Genomic DNA, 19,214 nt, shown 5'->3' on the forward strand with positions numbered 1-19,214 from the left:
AATACCGTACAAAATTTATAATTTTACACAGAACAATATGTTACTAAGTACAGTAGCAGGGTAAGTATTGCTTACCTATAAAATTACCATTAGAAATATTGTCTTGGAAGACAATTATGTTCTCAAATAAACTTATTTTTATTTCTAGTTCGTAAAAAAAAAAAGTGTGTGTTATCGTTAACCCCATCACACACACACACAAACACAGATGCACCTATACACATCTCTTGTCTTCTTTCCACCCACCTTCCTCCTCCCTTCCTTTGCCGCCTGATGTAGTTAACACTCACCAAGATGGGACTCCGGGTACTGGGGAAGCACCTGCTTCACCGTCACCACAAACACTGCTGTCCTGTGTCGCTTCCTCCCAGTGTGGTGCTGCGTCTGTGGGTCACAACACTTGCTTACTAAAGGTTCATGTTGATGCTATTAAATAAATGAATAACATGACAGAATAATTATGATGCTCTTCCAAGATTAAACCATATATTTGCGGGAGTCTTTGCATGGATACAATGATTGTAATAATATTTTTTTTTGTTTATTGGTGATAGATTGAATGATATAAAGGTTGTATGGCAATTTTTTGTAGATAAAACATCCTTGTATTACCTATACTTCGTTTACTTATTTTAGCCATAACCTGCCTCACAATTCCCTTCCTCTTATATCATCCTTCCTCATCTTCCCTTTATCTTTTACCCTCTTTTCACTACCTTCTCTCAACCCCCTCCCTTCTTCCTGTATGTCTTTTCTCCCTACTTATCTACCTCCTATTCACCCCCATACTCTTATACTCTCACCCTTTCCTTAATTTCCTCCCCCTCACCCTATCTTACTAACTCACCTTCCTTAACAACTCTCAAGGGTCGAAGGCAAGCATATAAAAAATACACTTTATTTCCATTAGGTTTTTCCTCTCCAATTGCCTCATCTTAACTTCCTTGATCCTGTAAACCTTCTTTTCTCCCCCTTGCCATTTCTCATCATATTCAACGCCTCACTTCACTCACTTTAACCTCCTCTGCCTCGACACACCCACCTTACACCACCTGACAAAATGCACAAGATCCCAGAGCTTCACCTTGAGAGAGGACATACCATACGAGATGACATAACTCTCATGCTAAATAAAAATGCTAAGGAGTTGGGGTACATGTAATGTATAGGGTCTGACACTTTATAATAGAATAGCAACACAAATTATAAAAAAAAGAATGTTTATTTGATTTTCTTTAATTGAAGTATTGTTTAATGTCCCCCCCCCCTCCTCCTCCTCCTCCTCATTGCTCCTGTTAGATTTGTGTTCCATTGACCAGTGTTTGTACAGGAGGAAACGAAATATTCATAGAAAACCTACAATGTTTGGTAAGATCAGTAAGCATTATGTATTACAGTCTTTGAAGTGTTCTCCCTAACATCTCATCAGTGAATCAGTTTTGTTACCAAGTATAATATTAGTTGTCTTTACAGTTAGTATACAATGGATAACATCTGACTGGTTAGAGTTTCTCATTAGAATGCCACCAGAATTTATCCTTGGCCCACATCTACACCAAACATAATTCATACTGTACACAACAGTAGTATACTGTGCCACACAGTCAAGTTGACAGATGATACAAATACTTACGGGCAAAGAGCATATTAGGAAAAACTTTTTTAAGTATTTGCAAATAAATAAACACCTTTTAAAATAGTAAAGTGTATGACTCTTTGTGAGGGCCACAACAATCCAAACTAAATACCGTAGATAATACTTTTCTGTCAACTGTAGGTGTTGTGACAGACCAATCACTGAAGGCAACACAAGAGCGAGAGTGAAGAGAACCAATCAATAAAGAGTTATACCTTAAAGTTGAACAAAGGCTTAACAGCAGACCACACATAAAAATTATAAACTTACTGATGTTATAAATAATGTAATGAAGGGATATTATTATTTTTATTGGGGTTCCTAGAGAGAGAGAGAGAGAGAGAGAGAGAGAGAGAGAGAGAGAGAGAGAGAGAGAGAGAGAGAGAGAGGCAACTCACCTCAAATAGTCCCAGATATCTGGTGATGTGACCTCGAACACCCGCCTCCTCCCATGCCTCCCTCACAGCCGCTGTTGACGTGTCCTCCCCATCCTCCACGCCTCCTCCAGGCACCAGCCACAAGCCCGGGTCCTTCTTACTTGACACTAGAAGTACCTGACAAGAGAAAAATACAGAAGTAAATTTCTTCAAATTCTAATATGTTATTCATAAGAAAGTTTAGGAATGGAAGAATATGTACAGCAGCTTGGAAAAAATAAATTACATGCTGAGTTCATTGGGCTTGCAGAAACCTTTGATACCACTGGGTGAACAGGGAGGCCCCTATGGGAGTTGATGACCTTGTATGGGATACAGGGAAGTTTGCTGAAGGCTGTCCACAGTTTTTTTATGGTGGAAGTTGCTTATACTGTGTGTGGTAACAGCGCACGTATCTGTTAGTGGGATGAACTAACGGACTGTATTAGGGCCTTAAGGGGTGTGTGATGTCATCTTGGTTATTCACTGTTACTGTAAAAGTTAAAATAGGAACATCTCAGTGAACTGTAAACAATGACAGGGGTGACTGGTTGTTGCCGTTAAGGGGGTCTGTAACAATTACCTCATATTGTACTTATAGTATATCGTCAAAATTATACTTTTTTTTTTAAGATTGGTAGGAATGTTACCGAGGCGGAGCTTAAGATAGATTGCAGGTCCGCCCACTGCAGGAAAACCCAAACATCTTTTTTCAGTGTGTAACTGCGCATCTCCCCACTAGCGCGGGTGTGGATGTTCGGTAAACGTACTGATATTGTATAGTCAAAATTGTACTAATACTGTATGGTCCAAAAAGTAATGATCTCCACAGGTGTTTTATAAGACCTGATAGTAAACTGCAAAAAGTGGCAGAGAGGATGAGCAAAACTTACCTACAGGCTCACAGCAAGTGCGCCACTGCCTCACACTAGCAAATTAAAAAAAAAATCACTGAACTAATCAAATATACTGAATTGAATTGAAACATTTTATTTAGCCAGAAAAATACAGATACAGAGTGGATAATAATAACAATATTAACATGGCTGAGCCAGTTGAGAACCTGAGCTCTCTTTGAGGCACCTGATATATACTATACATTTATCTCAAGGAAGTATTATGTAACATTTAGTATCATCTGGAATAGTACAATAGCATGGTGGTAATAAGAACATCTCATAATGTTACCAAGGTTATCACTTCAATATTTATTTATTTTATTATTTATTATTTTTAATTTTGTTCTTATTTTTTATTTATACATACATACACACACACACACTAATATATATATATATATATATATATTACAGTGGAATTGAAAAACATAAGTATTGTAACCAGCATTCTTTGTTCTCTAACGACCATCTGCATCGTTAAACGACCCATCGGCGGGTCGCGTGGCGGGAGCCGACCTTATATATAGGACCCACCAACTGACTTGAGTCAGTTCAGTCTTCTTGTCATACAGTCCACAACCTTTGAGTAACACTTGTTACTTGATTTAATTTATTTGTGTTGTTCCTGTCGCCACCAATGTGGTATATCTATGTGAGTACCTATTTATGTCTCTGTTTGTGTCCATCAGTATTTGCTTAGTTGTATTCAAGTAATTCAGTGTTGTTTTACGTTAGTTAATTTCAGTGATAGTTTTTATATGTTTATGCTTTATTTTTATTCTTTCGATGTTTTGTATCATTTGTGTCTTAAAAGTTTCGATGGTGAATCAATTTGTTGTGACAGCCTACGAGGCTCTTTATTGTGTTAATATTTAATCAATTAAATTCTTAAAGGTTTACTTTATTTATTTTTATTCTCTTTTAATTTACTTCACTTTTTGTTTGGTTACGCCTAGAACCTGGATATTTAAGTAAATTAAGAGACGGCGTAACAAAATATAGTAAGTGTTACAAGAAATATTAATACTTCGACAATAGATATTTTTTTAGAGATGATTTAAAGGAAGGGAGCGTAGTCCTTGCTCGGATGTGTGGGGTAAGTTGTTCCACACCTTCACACCATGATATTTGATGGAGGTCTGGGACTGAGAGGAGTACATGGGGGGTGGTCTTAGTAGCTCTGGGTGCCTTAGGTTGTATCTCTGATTATTCCGGAACTGGAAATAATTATTGTCAAGCAAGTGATTGACAGATTTGTAAACAAAGAGGGCACAGCAGTAGGTGTTAATATCCTCTAATTTAAAAAAAAAGTTCAATAAAGCAAATTTTTCTTTTGTGTGATCTGCTTTTTTCAAGTAGGTCATTGTCCGTACAACTCTCTTTTGTGCAGTAACCAGAGATTGTGTTTTTGAAGAGCCAGAGGCCCCCCATAGTGTGTGACAGTGTGTCAGGTGTTGGTAAACAAGATCATGATAGATTTCTTTCATTGCTGTGAGAGTGAGTGACTGTTGAGTGTGATACATGAATGGCTTGCATGTGGTTTCTCCAGTTAAGTTTCTCATCAACAATAACTCCGAGGAATTTAGTATTTTGTTCGCGTTTGAGGACTATATTACCAAGGTACAGGGGGTTCAAGTCTGGAGGTAAGTTTTTCTTCTGTGAAAGATCGTGTAGTGGGTTTTCTCAAGGTTTAAGGTCCGTTTATTACGTATTACCCAGGTCCCGATTTTGCATCGGTGACACACTTTAGTCTTATGTTCATTATCTTTACAAAATAAAAGGAGAAAAAACTGAGTGTCGTGCTAACCTTAAAAAATATTGTCTCGTATTGGCCGTCATATTATGTTATTAACATTGTCTCTCGCCCGTGGTTAGGTTAAGTTAGGTTAGGTTTTATTAATTATGTAGTTATCGGTCCTCGCGGGATTTTCATTTTACGGATTTGCCCCACGCAGCGCGGAGGCTAGTTTATTGAACACCCCATTACATCCCGTGCGAAGCATTGCAGCGCCCAAATGGGAAGCATCATACAAGCATGCAGAGTTCATGCTTGCCTTTTTTTTTTTACATATTTAGAGGCCGGGGGGGGGGGCATTGGTTGTGTTAACAAGTTACATATAGTGGAGGCAGAATGAGTGTACACAGGAAGATTACCTGAACAGTTCATCAGTTTATGGCAAAGCGTGGCAGGTCCTTCAGAATGTCAGGTGCCAGGCCTGCCTTTAGGAGGAGGGATATTTGGTCAGGGAGAGATGATGTGATGGTGATGACTAGGAGCAGAGGGGGGGGGGGGGCAACTTGATGAGTCGTGAACCCAACTCTTGTGTCGCCCGTATACTGTTAGCCGGGGAAAGTCGACCGTATGAATCCAAACGATTAGCTTCAGTAACATTTGAATTATGTGACTCTTAGGTAGTTGTTTGACAGAGAAAATGCAAATGAGACAATAGGAATGAAAGGGCTGTAGAGCATGGAAAATCACTGACTTCTACAACAAGACTGTTATCAAGAATATGGTTAGTTGGTTACTTTAGTCAACGAAACGTTAGCCTGCATCCTCCCAACATACATGAGCCAGCACAGGCTCACACAAGGCGGCACCACCCTCGACTTTTCTTGTCTTCCTGCACTGTATATCTTTGTTTCGCAAGTGATAACTGATTCGCACGTACCATTATCTTCCTCTTCCTGGTTCCCGGTACTTCCTACCTTGTTTCTACGTGATTTTATGCTTCTTTCGGTTATGTAAGACTATAAGATGCGCCTCTTGCGGAGATTTGTCCAGTTCTTTTTTTCTTAAACCACTGGTAAGTGAATATCCAAATAATATTATTAACTACACCATTTTTGTCCGAATATATGTATTTGTACTTGGGATAAATGTGTCGATAGTTAGAATTTTTTGCGGGACTTTTGTAATCAAACTACAGTATATATTGTTGTAGAATCTAGATCACGCCAAGATAATTACTACTACACATTACATCCGGGTCAGGCTTAATGTATTGCTTCAGTAACAAGCTACATACCCGTATAAATCTAAGTGTGTATTTGTATATTAACAAAAGAACGTGAATTACCAGTATGAAAACCAACCCAAATTATATAACATCTATAATTGTTCCTTTCATAATAATACAGAATCAGTACAGTGTGTAGACAATAACGACTACCGTGGTTTTCTGAGTTAGGAATTCAATAAATAAGTAAATAAATAAGTAGTGAGAAAGTATAATTAACTATTCAGATCTGCCACTCTACCATTAGTCTCAAGAGATGATTATAACAGTAATAAGTCTTCAAGTACACAACACTAACTTTTTACATCAAACAATGCGTCAGTAACGCCATCCTAAAAGTCACCCGCTCACTTTATAAGGACTACAACTATATTTTGTATGAGTTTACATCATTTTGAGGCAGCAAAGGGTATTACCCGTTTGTGATGAATGTTTCAAGGTTTATAAAATCATTAAGATGTTATCAGTCACATTCACACATAAAGGTCACTTGTCTAACTGTGGTAACGTTAAACACGTCACTTGGCCCCCCACCAATGTTGGACAACGTTCACACATATCACTCTCATCACATCTGGGTCAAGTTTTATCGGAGATGCCAGATAGAAAATAGAGCTATAGTGTACAACTGTGAAAGGTTGTCATGATAGTAAACGTGAGACTGATGTGGCCCTTCAATTAAACATGTTAATCGTACAGGATGGCACATTTTATAATTCTCAAAAATATATCGTAATTTCAATGAGCTATGATCTCATTTAAAAGAGAATTGGAATAAGACTGTATCTCAGGCTCCAGAAGATTCTGTGAGTGACGCATATATACACAGGATTTCCTCAGTTCGCAGAATATCTCCCAAACTTAGAAAATGGGTCTACTATACTTAACTTCTCTGAATACCTGGCAACTTTGCCAACTGCAGTTGCCGGATAGACATTTATTTACTCTTTCTCTTTAAATAGCTCGAGCAATGGCCATCACTGGTATGGTACTGTACGTTTATCTTCAACTACAAATAATAAAATTTAGTGTTAAGTACATCAATATGTAGATAATAAGTTGTTAGTAAGTATATCGTGGATCACTGAATCAATTCTGTTCACACTATAGGGTACACAGATCTTGTGTGTTCATGACTTATAGCCCTGACTGGCTAATCACGATGGGGAAAGAAGCATTTGTAAACATATAGCTTATGTAGTTTTGCAATGTAATTCAAGTCAATAAATTAGAACTGCGTTGCACGTTCAAATTATTCAAATCAACCGCTGGACACCAGGGGTGCTGACGCCCGCGAGAACAATGGTAAAAACTCGCTATTACATAGGAATAAGTTGACTGCAATATGTGTATACAGTACAGTATGTGTTGTTTTACGATAATTTAGGCAGGTCAGTAATGTACAAGGTTACGTAGTGTTTCATCGGGACCCAAGTCTTTCTTTTATATACAGTACACTATAATATTATTACTGCACTTCAACAAAAACTAAGGTCTTGAAGCGCTTAATAAAGTTAGTAGTTACACAGTATAAATTATCATTATAAATAACAATTACCATGTATTTTTATCTTTCAAAAACACTAACAAATATTATTATTATTATTATTAATTAAATAAATTTAGACCAGGAAGATGTACGTGGGTTACATACAGTATAATAACAAGAACCTGAAGATATGTAAGTAAAAACAAATTAATAATAATAATAATAATAAATACTTTTTTAAATGTCAGGGACGGTGACTGAGCGCCATCCTTATTTTAGAGACTGCGCATTATAATTCTCGCCAACAAGCAAAACACTAAAATGCTTAGAACTTGAACTAAATACGCAGTACGATTTTTCCTTATCACGGAATACTGCTTTCATTACGAACAGATGGCGGTGATGAGCTCAAGGCGCTGTCGCTCGGCACTGAACTCGCCAACTCTATACTGCAGAAGGCGCTGGCTGGCGGCGTGTCATCATATAAAACTACTCTGATATTCCTACAGTGTATTTTTTCAACATAACTTACAAATGAATGATCAGCCTTCACGCACAACACGATCTAGGAGATAACTTTGATATGCGTCTGACGAAACTGAAGCAAAAACAAGTAAGGCAGATACCGGGAAAGGTCAACAATGTAAACTGGAACCTTGGAACCACATCTCCTCTACCCAATTCGATATACAAAGGACCTTCGACCTTTTTGTTGGACATCACTGAGGCCATTTTACTAACTGTTATAATCTAGCGTGTTTTTATCTCGGCAATTTACCAATAAGGCAGTACATTATATACAAATTTGCCAATTATGAAAAACTTAACTTGCCGGGGTAATGAAGCTTCGTAATTTCACAATCGCTTTAACTGCATTAACTTTAAGCTCATTAATTTGTTCTTGAAAGTTAGTTATATTGTATTGTTGATCTATTTCATTTTTTCTTTAGTCATTATATACAGTTTTCTGTCCTTAGTTTTTTCATCGTTCGTCCTCCCTTCTCTTGCTCCTCCTCTTGAGATGTTACTGTTATACTGTATGTCTGTGTTCATCCCCCTCCCTTGACAGACTCCCTCAGTATGTCCACTTGCCGCTTACTAACATCTCACGCTCTTTCATCTCTCTTAGCATTTTTTCCTATTTGGAAAGTCTTTGAAAGTCAAATAACTTCATCAATTTCACCATTTATTAAAAAAAATTGTACAGGAATAAAAACAATAACAATCACTGTGAATACAATGTAAATAAAGAAGACCCATCAATATTTACTAATAGTAGTGGAGATTATCATGAGATGGTGATAATTATAATACAGGTATTACTAATATCTAGTAATGTCTTTCTGCATTTCATTTGCTTTTACGTGAAGATAATTGCGTTGCATGTTCGTCTGTCGAGTTGATTTATGTGAAGGGGTGCCTCACTGTAGAGACTACAGTACAGTAGTTCTAAAACTGGCTGCAGTACAGTTTAGGCGCAGGAGAGGATGTTCACTCTACTGTTAAAAGGAACGAGGGAACTGTACCAGAGTTTCATCTCCTAGTCACTCGAATATATTATATACACACTTACACAGTAGCTCAGTTAGCTATGACGTCTATGGCCATTTGGCCACAGACAAGGCTACCTCAGATACCTCGTGTGAGTTCTTGACCCTTGTGGGAAGGAGAAACAGAATAATCAGAGAAAGGAAACAACCAGGAACCTGAACAAAGAAACATTTAAGTGTTATCTTGATAATAATAAAAATATATGAAGTAAAACTAAGTTTCCAACTCCTCTGGCCACTCGGTAACATCCAGGTAAATATCCAGACCCGTTGCTCTTTGTAGTCAAACGCTTCGAGCTGTCCCTCTTGTCTTCCAATTTTAAGGTTATTAAGATCAACTCCGGGGAGTCATGGTTTTTCAGATTATAAAAACGTTATGATTGTTGGCTCAGTAAGTGAAGTAATGAACACATTGTTGCTCTCTTAAGTAGCTGCACTACGTCTCCCTCACTTGTGTTCTCCACCCAGTTGTGTTGAAAATATAATTGTCGATTTATGTTCATCAGCTGTTCTTCCTTTCTACTCCTAGGATCATCGCCAACCTTTCTTCGTAATCAAACAAGTCGCTCTTTGCTCACTAGACACCCTCACGCTATCATTCAAGACAACAGACGGAAGCAGGAGGCAAGAGCCAACACACCATGCCATATTGCCAATGCAGGTGCAATTGTTTAGCGGTAAACACCGAGGGTTTTTTCTACATCTTCGTGCTTTCACTAAAATTAGCTGGTTCACTTCTACAATGTTAAGCTATGAATTACAGCATTAAAGTAATAATTAATTTGTTTAAGATAACAGCAAGATATTGAAAGTACAAAATTAGGTCGCGTGACTCCTACCTCGGATCCTTCAGCACTTGGTCAGCAGTCGTTACTCGTAATTACCAGACTGACCAACGCAGCGCGTCAGCAGAAGAAAGTGGCGTGCTGTAAGACTGCCTCCAGTACCACCAATACACCTACATTTCGCACCACACACTTATATTTCGCCTACCACACGCTCAAATCTCTTACCTCACACCCATTAGCACGATACCACCACTCCATAATTATCCCTCCCCCACTAGATTCACCTCTAACTTGCTATATATAAATGTTCAGCACCAATTGCTTACTCCATATCTGCACACTCTCTTTTACTCCACTATAATCGATATTTCTCTCACCTGATTCAGTATTCTCTCCCTCTTTTCACTGTTGTTCGTTTGGCCTCGTGGCCCGGGTTCTACATTCGTTTAGGGGATCCTGGGTTCGTTTAGCCTCGTGGCCCGGGTTCTACAGTGGGTTAAGGGATTCTGGGTTCGTTTGGCCTCGTGGCCCGGGTTCTACAGTAGGTTAAGGGATCCTGGGTTCGTTTGGCCTCGTGGCCCAGATTCTACAGTGGGTTAAGGGATCCTGGGCTCGTTTGGTCTCGTGGCCCGGGTTCTACATTGGTTTAGGGGATCCTGGGTTCGTTTAGCCTCGTGGCCCGGGTTCTACAGTGGGTTAAGGGATCTGGGTTTGTTTGGTCTTGTGGCCCGGGTTCTACAGTAGGTTAAGGGATTCTGGGTTCGTTTGGCCTCGTGGCCCGGATTCTACAGTGGGTTAAGGGATCCTGGGCTCGTTTGGTCTCGTGGCCCGAGTTCTACGGTTGGTTAAGGGATCCTGGGTTCGTTCTGGGCCATCTGAAGCTATGTGACAAACACTTCTAATAAACGGGTATAGTTAGCCCAGGTGTGAGTCGGTGAACTAGTGACATATTTATTTACATAACTGCCTTTAGGGACAATGCGAATACAACACACTGTATACAAAGTCTTCGGTACACAAGGAGGCAGCATGGCCTGTACTGTACTCTTACCACATCCACTTCATCAAGATGCAAAACTAGGTACCCATTAACAGCTGGGTGAACAGGAGGCGAGCACTGTATCCACTCGACCACCGTACTCGTAAAGTTTTTTTTGTGTGTGTAAAATTGACAGACAAACAAATGTATACAAGAAATTCCCGGAAGATTCCTCTACCAGTTTTCAAAAAGTGACCTTGTCCGCTAACTGTGTAAACCCTCGTTAACATAACACATATTTGCGCGATAATGATGACCATGACGACTACCAAGGTATAGATCGATCCATCCATAAATGTAGAAAAGTTTTTATGATGATGCTTTGCAAGTTTTCACTAAGAATGACACGGCCTGGATACGAATAATGCTCCTACGCTAAAGAAGGGCGTCTAAGCAAAGGTGTTATCAAATATAGATTGACAAAGGGAAGCAAACATCCTACGCCAAGTTAGAGCGTAATAACAAAGATACTATCTGATATACTGTAGGTTGATAAAGAAAATCAAACCAGAGAAAACGTTCGTGACAGCCTACACCCAGTGAGGAGCCCCCGGCCGTCACTAGTGTCTCTCCACCTGAAGATCGCCTCGTAAGGCTACACGGCGCGGAGTGATAATGTCGCCACATGAATACCTCCATGCTAGTTATATTATGTCTGGCTAAACGTGTATTCTCTTGTCTTCATTGTCACCCTATTATGTCCAGTCATCGTATACTATAATATCTTCTGTAGTGTTTCCAGAACTTGATGCGGTTCTCTAGTACAATTATTAAGGATATAACCGTAGAACTTGGAAGACAATAAGTTGTTGTTTGGAAGGCTCTACATCTTACGATAAGAGACTTAGAGATACGTTAAGGCTTAATTAATTTGTCTAGAATAAATATGAATGGTGTTACTGAAGCTAGACATATTGTATCACAGTCATAGAGTTATAACGGTATCCTTGACCTAGATGATAAAACTGCGATCCTCTACCCGATGAAAGTGTATGAATGGGCGTGTGGTGCGTCTTCGCTCTGTAGCCCAGCAAGGTTAAACATATCTCACACTTCAAGAGATGAGATACTGACTTATGAACTTGACCGTGTTGATTGTATGAAGGTCAAGAGCGAAATATTCTGTACAAACTATCAAGGTTTCCCAACTCAGAAAATAATACGGGACTGAGTGTTACTAGGGTAGCCAAGTAGCAGGGTAAGAGGCGAAGTTTGTATTGTTAAGGGTTTAGTTATTAGATGCCACCTTCTAGACTTGGTCTTTATGTGAGTTTGGGGACAGAATCACTACAGCGTTTTTTTTTTTTTGTGTGTTCGGTGAGTTATGTGGAAATGTAATGGATAGGAAAAAATAAACTGTACTGCCTCTACCGGTACTGGCTAACATCAGCAATTCACTTTATGGAGTATTTTTTTTTGGGGGGGGGGCGAATTTTGTTGTTGTTTTTATTGACCTTTATCCGCCTATTTTCTATTTTGAGGTTTATTTCGGTTCTAAAATGAATATAAAATTGGTTTAGAGCCGCCATTATATGTCGTCTGCCATGTCAACAAAAGGGGCGTCAACCGACGTATCAGTACGTTTGGACCAACATAGTAACAAGTTTAATTATTAGTTTTTGGAATAGGAAGTTCATATTCACTCAGATTTATGATTTATCTTTAAATATAGTGAGAGTTTGAAAAAGTCACAAGTCCAGAAAACTGTGAGGGCAAACTTTGTCAGAGTGAGAATTGTGAACTCCTGGAACAATCTGCCAGAGACTGTTGTGACGGCACCGAGTGTGAGCTCTTTCAAGACCAGACTTGATCAACACTGGCGCAGGTTCAGATACATTCAGGAGCCAGTTCATGCCCAGTACTTGCCAACAGTGCGTGATAGAGACGTAACAGACCGGCCAAACGATCAGTGGCGAAGAGAATAAAAGTAAAAGTAAGTAAAGTAATAGGACCTGAGTTACGGCTGCAAAGATTCAATTTTGTCACAGCCTTACTCAAAACCTTATTCGTCCATACAGAAATATATAAACTCTCTTATTTATTGTCTGATTTCAACCATTCAAAGCTTATTTTACTGGGGGTTTTATGTTAAAACTAAGGGCAAATGAGTATTTATTGGGTTTACAATAGTTTTGTCTTATGACTGACGACTAATTTTTTTTAAATGTTTATAAAATATTTCATATAAAAAGGTATAAAAACTAGTAACAAATTTCCTTAAGTCCATTATTTTCACAACTAAACACTGAGTAAACTCACCTTTGTATGGTGGAAATGTCCTGAATAAAAAAGTTTATATACTTTATTCTGCGCAAATCTATCCTTAAGACTGCCAGGTTAATTTCAGAAATATTTGATGAACTTTATTCGTAGACGGATGAGTGGGCTGAAGATAGTACCAATCTAGAGACAGTTTACGAAGGTACTGATAATTAACAATTGGCTATTGAGCAGCATATCTGCGGACACGAAGTACACATTAGCCCTCATATTACTATGAACAATTCAGATTTGATCCTCTATTTACCTGGTATCACATTTTGTCAGGTAGCTACGGATGTCAAGATATTGCACCTAGCCTACGTGAACACTGTTTGTCTGGCACAGAGGAGTGTTATGGTCAAAGAGGCGAGGCAGTAAAACAAGTACGAAAATTAATGGGTGCTGTAGCGGCCTAGCAGGTGTTAACGCCAGGGAGCCTGTTGGTGCCATACAAACAGACCCGGAGGGAAAAAATGCCAAGAATAGCGCACGGGACAATCACGGTCGTCTAAGAAATCGTCGTTTATGGGACTCACTTTACTTCCCTATTTCTTTCCCATTATATTACGGCAAATTATTACGTTATATTGCTCTTTGTTCAATATGTCTTTTCATTCCTTTGTTTTTATTCCAGTGACGTATTCAGTCAATGTTTATAAACACTCCTTGACAATATCTCCCCTTGGTCTGCCCTACTTTCTCTAAACAGTTCTTACCAGTGCTTCTTCATCCCTTGTGCATTCTCTTCCTCTTAGCTCCCTCACTGTGTCAAGGCCACCACTACTCTGACAAGTGTAAAGCTCACACTAACATTATATTCTCTTTAGCGATGTTGTACTGACGCACATAGATCTTGATCTTGGTGGTCAATTTAGTTTGCACAACAATCAGTATAACAGCAAATAGTACAGCAAAACACTCTTAAGGTCTTTTTACGGGTTTTCACATAACATCGTAACATAAAACTACAGTATTCATTACCACACAACTTCACACAACACGACGAGTCACCAAACATCAAATAGCATCAAAACGCCTCAAAAACATTACAACTTACTACCACATAACATCACAACATCTAACATCATAACATATCTTTAGCGCCACATCATGTCCCATAAAACCACGTAATACCCATCGACCCTCAACAAAACACTTATGACGTTCATCAACTACACGTGTAAAACACATGAGTGGCAGCCAGGACAAAGTTCATGCTCTCCAGTGATTACTTATTCCATCACACGTGTGGTATATCAGGTCAGTCTTATATAAGCAGCTACTGTGTGGTGGGTGCCCTGGGCTCACAAAAATAGAACTCTAATCGGGGAAAAAGTTACCCAAATTACCAAACGACTTTTAACTCTAAACTTTGAAAGGGTAGTGTTAGGTAACTTTAACTACAGACCACCACCTACTACATTGCCCGGCCCGCTTTACTATTCATAAATGTCACGACACTCATATCATTTCTCACATATAATCTGGAGAGAATGTTACAAGAAACTAACTCCTCTTAATATCAAATAATTACTTATCACTCGAAGATCATCGATCCCTAGTCACCTTATCGTACTGTGGCCATATCTTGATAACATTAATTTATCTGTACTGCGTAATTCTCAATATGTCTTTCTGCCACGTCCTCCTCCTCCATGACCTATCGTAAGTATAATACACATAAACAACTGCTACATAGGTCACAATCAGTTCAAAGCGAAAGAGACTGGAACGGCTGTCAATGAACACCTCAGTCAAGAGTGGTTCACCAGAGAAGAAATTTGACGATGACAGAGCTTATTTTGAGAAGTGGCATGTGTCACCACGGCTATGAATAACCATATGAATGAACCAGAGTTGTTTATCTTTAAATTGTGAAGCGTTGAACAATACAGCAGCAGTTATACACACCTTCACTCCTACTTCCTTAACTTATTCATTATATATCTTTTGTTTGTGTCATCTCCTGCGCCTACTGCTAGCACGTGTTTCCTCCCCTCCCCCATAGTCCTCTCTCTTCCTCCTCCGCCCTCGCCACATCTGGCTGAGGGACCTTCGCACCAGCTATTAATACACAAATATAAGACGTGACCCAAGGATAATGGCAGCTAATGTAAACCGCTAACATGAAGCGTCAGGCCTAAGGTTATAGTGAAGTAGGGCAAACACCCACATCATAGGGTCTGGCGATCACACGAGACTTGTGGTAAAATGTGTGTGAGATAACGTCATGCATGTGTCTGTCCGTTAACAGTCATTACTCAGGTCTGACGTCCTCAAGTAACTGATAACATTTAATGGGGAGCTCCGTCGTAGCGTCTAATTCTTCAGGTTGCTTGGGCCAGTCTGCGTGTCTGTTAGCTATTAATGATCATGTCTTTGTTTGTCCGTTGTCATTTAACGATACAGTACTTTCATATTATCATAAAATATAGATTATTGCGTCGTTCGTCTGGCAGTGTATTCGTTCACAATAATTTTCAAACGCTGTCGTATGTGTCTGTAAACTTTTATTGAAATAAGGTTTAGTTTTGTTAGTTTACACACTTTCGTGTCATTAACTAAACGTTTTCAGAATTATCGTTCAGGTAACAGCAGTGTCACCCACCGTGGGCCCGGACAGTAACCGTGTAGGTCACTCACGAGTTCTGCTTCAATCTTTCGTGTTTATTGAAACACTCTAAAAAATAAGTGTTCTCTGCATCCTTACATGAAAAATACACTATCAATTCCACCAACCCTCTCACCAGCCCTCTTCCTCTCACCAGCCCTCTCCCTCTCACCAGCTCTCTCCTTCTCACAGTCCTCTTCCAATAATCTATTTTCTCACAACTCAAAACCCATTATTTTTTACTTTCCTTCCCTTCATATAACTCTCCCTCTCCCCCGCCACTACCCCTCTCTACCTTTCTCGCCAGTCCCATTCATCCTCACCCATTCTCTTTCATCGTCATCATCAAACTCTCTCTCTCTCTCTCTCTCTCTCTCTCTCTCTCTCAATATAGACTCCCCGCGCGGCCTCACAGCATTACCGTAACTCTGCCACTGCCCGCACCAGACCCTCTACTGTAGGCTGCTGTAGATAAGAGCCTTGTTATGTCTTTTCTGCCAACTCTGTCGTTAAGATCAGGGAAAGGTCAATATTGGAGCCAGCAGGAAGCGAGGAGAAGGGAGGAAGAGAGGGGGAAGAGAAGGAGGAGGTAAGAGAAACAGCGGGGGAAGTGGAGGAGGTACTAGGAAGAAGAGGATGAGGGGGTAAGAGGAGAAATAGGAGGAGGCAAAAGGAGAAAAGGGAGGAGGAAATGGTAAGAGAAGAGGAAGTAAGATGGGGAAGAGTAAGCAGAGAGGAACAGGTAGGAAGGATGTATCAGGGAAGAGAAGGCAGAGAGAAGGAGGTAGGGAGGGAGAAGAGAGGAGCAGGTAGGAGCTATAGGTAGCAACTAAAAGGTTGGAGGCAAACCTGTACATTTATCAACTGCCAAGGTCAATGTCATCTCTTAAGCACCTCCCCCACCTCCCCCACCTCACCTCCCCCCACCTCCCCCCCACCTCACCTCCCCCCCCACCTCGGCTCTGTCCTCCCCTCCCTACCTATCTTATCTCTTTTCGTCTCGCCAACCTCTCCTCCCCTACCTGCCTTTAGTATCCTCCCAACCAGCTTTATCTCCCCGTAAGCTCTCGATATACCTACACACACAGGTTAATTATATAGAGGATATGCGTTACGACCAGCTTAATCCTCTTTGACTTTTGTGTTAGGGATTATGCAAATCATCTGGACCACTCCTCCTCATTCCGGGCCCCATACACATGTTTGGCGAGGTACATAGCATCGTGGCGGACACACACACACACAGTATGAAACTCATTAGGTATATGGTTATCCAGGTGTATGTCCGACATTGTTCACCATTACATTACTACCAATATGGGCCTCAAAGGGTCACATAAGAACATAAGAATGGAGGAAACTGCAGCTGGCCTATTGACCCATACTGGGCAGTCCCGTTTATACCCAACCCCTATTGCTCATATAAGCAACCAAGTTTCAGTAAAGCTTCAGTTAAGTGTTTCAGATAAATTTCAACTAAGTGTTTCAATCAAACATTAGTGAAGACACGAGCTTTACTTCCCCAACGAGGTCACTACTACAGTAGGTATGATTTCCGCAGTGTCAGCAGTGGGGTACAAACACTTGACTATGGTTGACAGTACTCACGGCCTTGACACACTAGGTAGCCGGCTGTATGGTGTGTCAGTTGCCAGTGTGTAAAACTGTCACTGTGGCATGGACCGTTGCCAGGCAGGGTTTGGTGGCAGACATAGTGGCATGACGAACGAGAGAGGGGGGTGGGGAGGTAGATAGAGGTATGAGGAGAGAGGGAAGGAGGGGGTAGGGGAGAGGCATAGCAGTAACCAAAAGAGAATGAGGGCCCCAAGGAGAGTTAAGGTGTGAATAGCGAAATATTAAATTGATGAGGTGTGTTAATAAGGTGTGTAGCCATGAGATGAATTGTAAGTATGTGTGTATGTCAATAGATGGTGTCAGGTAAGAGCAGTCCGTGGTGACATGTGGGCCGATCGGGGTGGCAGGTGAGGGCAGGTCTCGGTGGCAGGTGAGGGCAGGTCTAGGTGGCAGGTGAGGGCAGGTGACCTCAGCGTCCTTCCACGACTATTCCTCACACTCGCAGCGCCTCCCTCGCATGCAGTGCAGTGTATCAAATGTCACTTGATCACCTCCTTTTATTTTTCCTGTTGTTGCTGGGCCTGCTACTTCACTATCACATATTGGCTGGCTGACTCAAGGGACACAAGACCTGGCCGCCGCCACCACCACTATGTGCACCAGCAGAGTTCATGTCCTCCCCCGCATACCTCTGTCACCTTAAGGTGCACTCGGCACGCTGGGCACTTTCCTCCAAACACGTTGCCCGTTCTGCTGGGCGTTGGCCTGGCAGCCCAGCAAGCAGCAGGATTTCTGTTGTTGCTAGAGAAATGGGCGACGGTTTGGCTGGGATCTTTGCTGGCCACATTAGTGCTCAAATGAGCTTCATATAATTTCAAGTAATAATTGAAATAAGTCATGAAACAATGATAATTTAAAATATGACGCATGAACATATTTCGATTTATTCGTCACTTTAAACTTCTTTAGTATTATTAAATCATTATTCAGGGTCTTCTTTGACCAGCCAGCCGCCGCCACTTTTTTATTAAACTTTACGACGCACCCATTGTCTTTTCTTTAGCTCTTGCAGACGCCTCACTTGCTTCAGCAATTGAATAACTATAGCACAGCCCTGCAAGGCCTCCTAACGGGATCCATGGCGAACCTCGTCTAGACGCTTTGTTGTTTTCATTGCGTCGGGCAGACGCACCAACAAAACATCCCAGTGTAACGCGAAACGTCTCATTGTTTTACTGGCCTGACCGTGTTTGCCAAACATGTTTGGAGGAAAGTGCTGAGTGTGTCGCCGCCTTATGTAATGACTGAGTGTCAGTTTGTCCCAACATGTCCGTCCAACCATTACTCTCAGCGCCCGGAAATATTTCTTGTAAAGTAAGTTATGTGAATAATGAAAGTTGCTTAGTTAATTCTTCCCCTAACTGTAATCAGAGAAAATATTTACAGTATTGGTGGTAGAGTCTCGGCGCTGTTTCAGTGTCATTTTGATTGCCATCTTTTGTGTCTTTTGTTATCTTTTAAAATTTCCAATCTGAGGAAAATCCAACTTTTAAGAAAAAAGAAAATCCGAGCCTAGTTAATAACCTTTCCTGTTTTGTTCACACGAGGCTCAGTGGTGGTAAGTCCTGTGACGTGTGCAGTATATAAGGGTAAATGTCGCGCTGCAGCTCCTCCGAGTCGCCTAAAATAAGGATTAGTTGTTTATTACATCATACCATATTTATCATTGTGTTTAATGAGCAATTTATAGAACAAATCTTGTCACAGCAGCCTCGGCCTGTTACTGGGATGAATAATGTTTGTCTATAAGGAGTGGCTCTCTCTCTCTCTCTCTCTCACCGCGGCCACCGTCAGTACCACAGTAACCTTCGCCTTATAAAAGTCCTGGTAAGCAGAATTTCTTCACAACGTTGCCTCACACTCGACCCC

The 19,214-nt window shown here is 40.5% G+C and overlaps 1 protein-coding gene across 2 annotated transcripts in view; it reads right to left on the reverse strand.

Moving 5' to 3' along the window:
* Positions 1–19,214, reverse strand: part of LOC121875968 — a 44,155-nt gene that overhangs the window by 3,475 nt on the left and 21,466 nt on the right. The window contains exons 2-3 of one of the 2 annotated variants that reach the window (XM_042380786.1): positions 2,035–2,190; positions 291–384 (exon numbers count right to left, since the gene is read on the reverse strand). In XM_042380786.1, coding sequence (XP_042236720.1) covers positions 291–384; positions 2,035–2,190 — 250 coding nt within the window. Of the gene's footprint in view, positions 1–246; positions 385–2,034; positions 2,191–19,214 lie in introns of both variants that reach the window. The other variant, XM_042380787.1, reaches the window with a different exon arrangement.

Source organism: Homarus americanus, unplaced genomic scaffold (genome assembly GCF_018991925.1).
Source record: "Homarus americanus isolate GMGI-L3 unplaced genomic scaffold, GMGI_Hamer_2.0 scaffold42818, whole genome shotgun sequence".
Lineage (NCBI taxonomy): Eukaryota > Metazoa > Arthropoda > Malacostraca > Decapoda > Nephropidae > Homarus > Homarus americanus.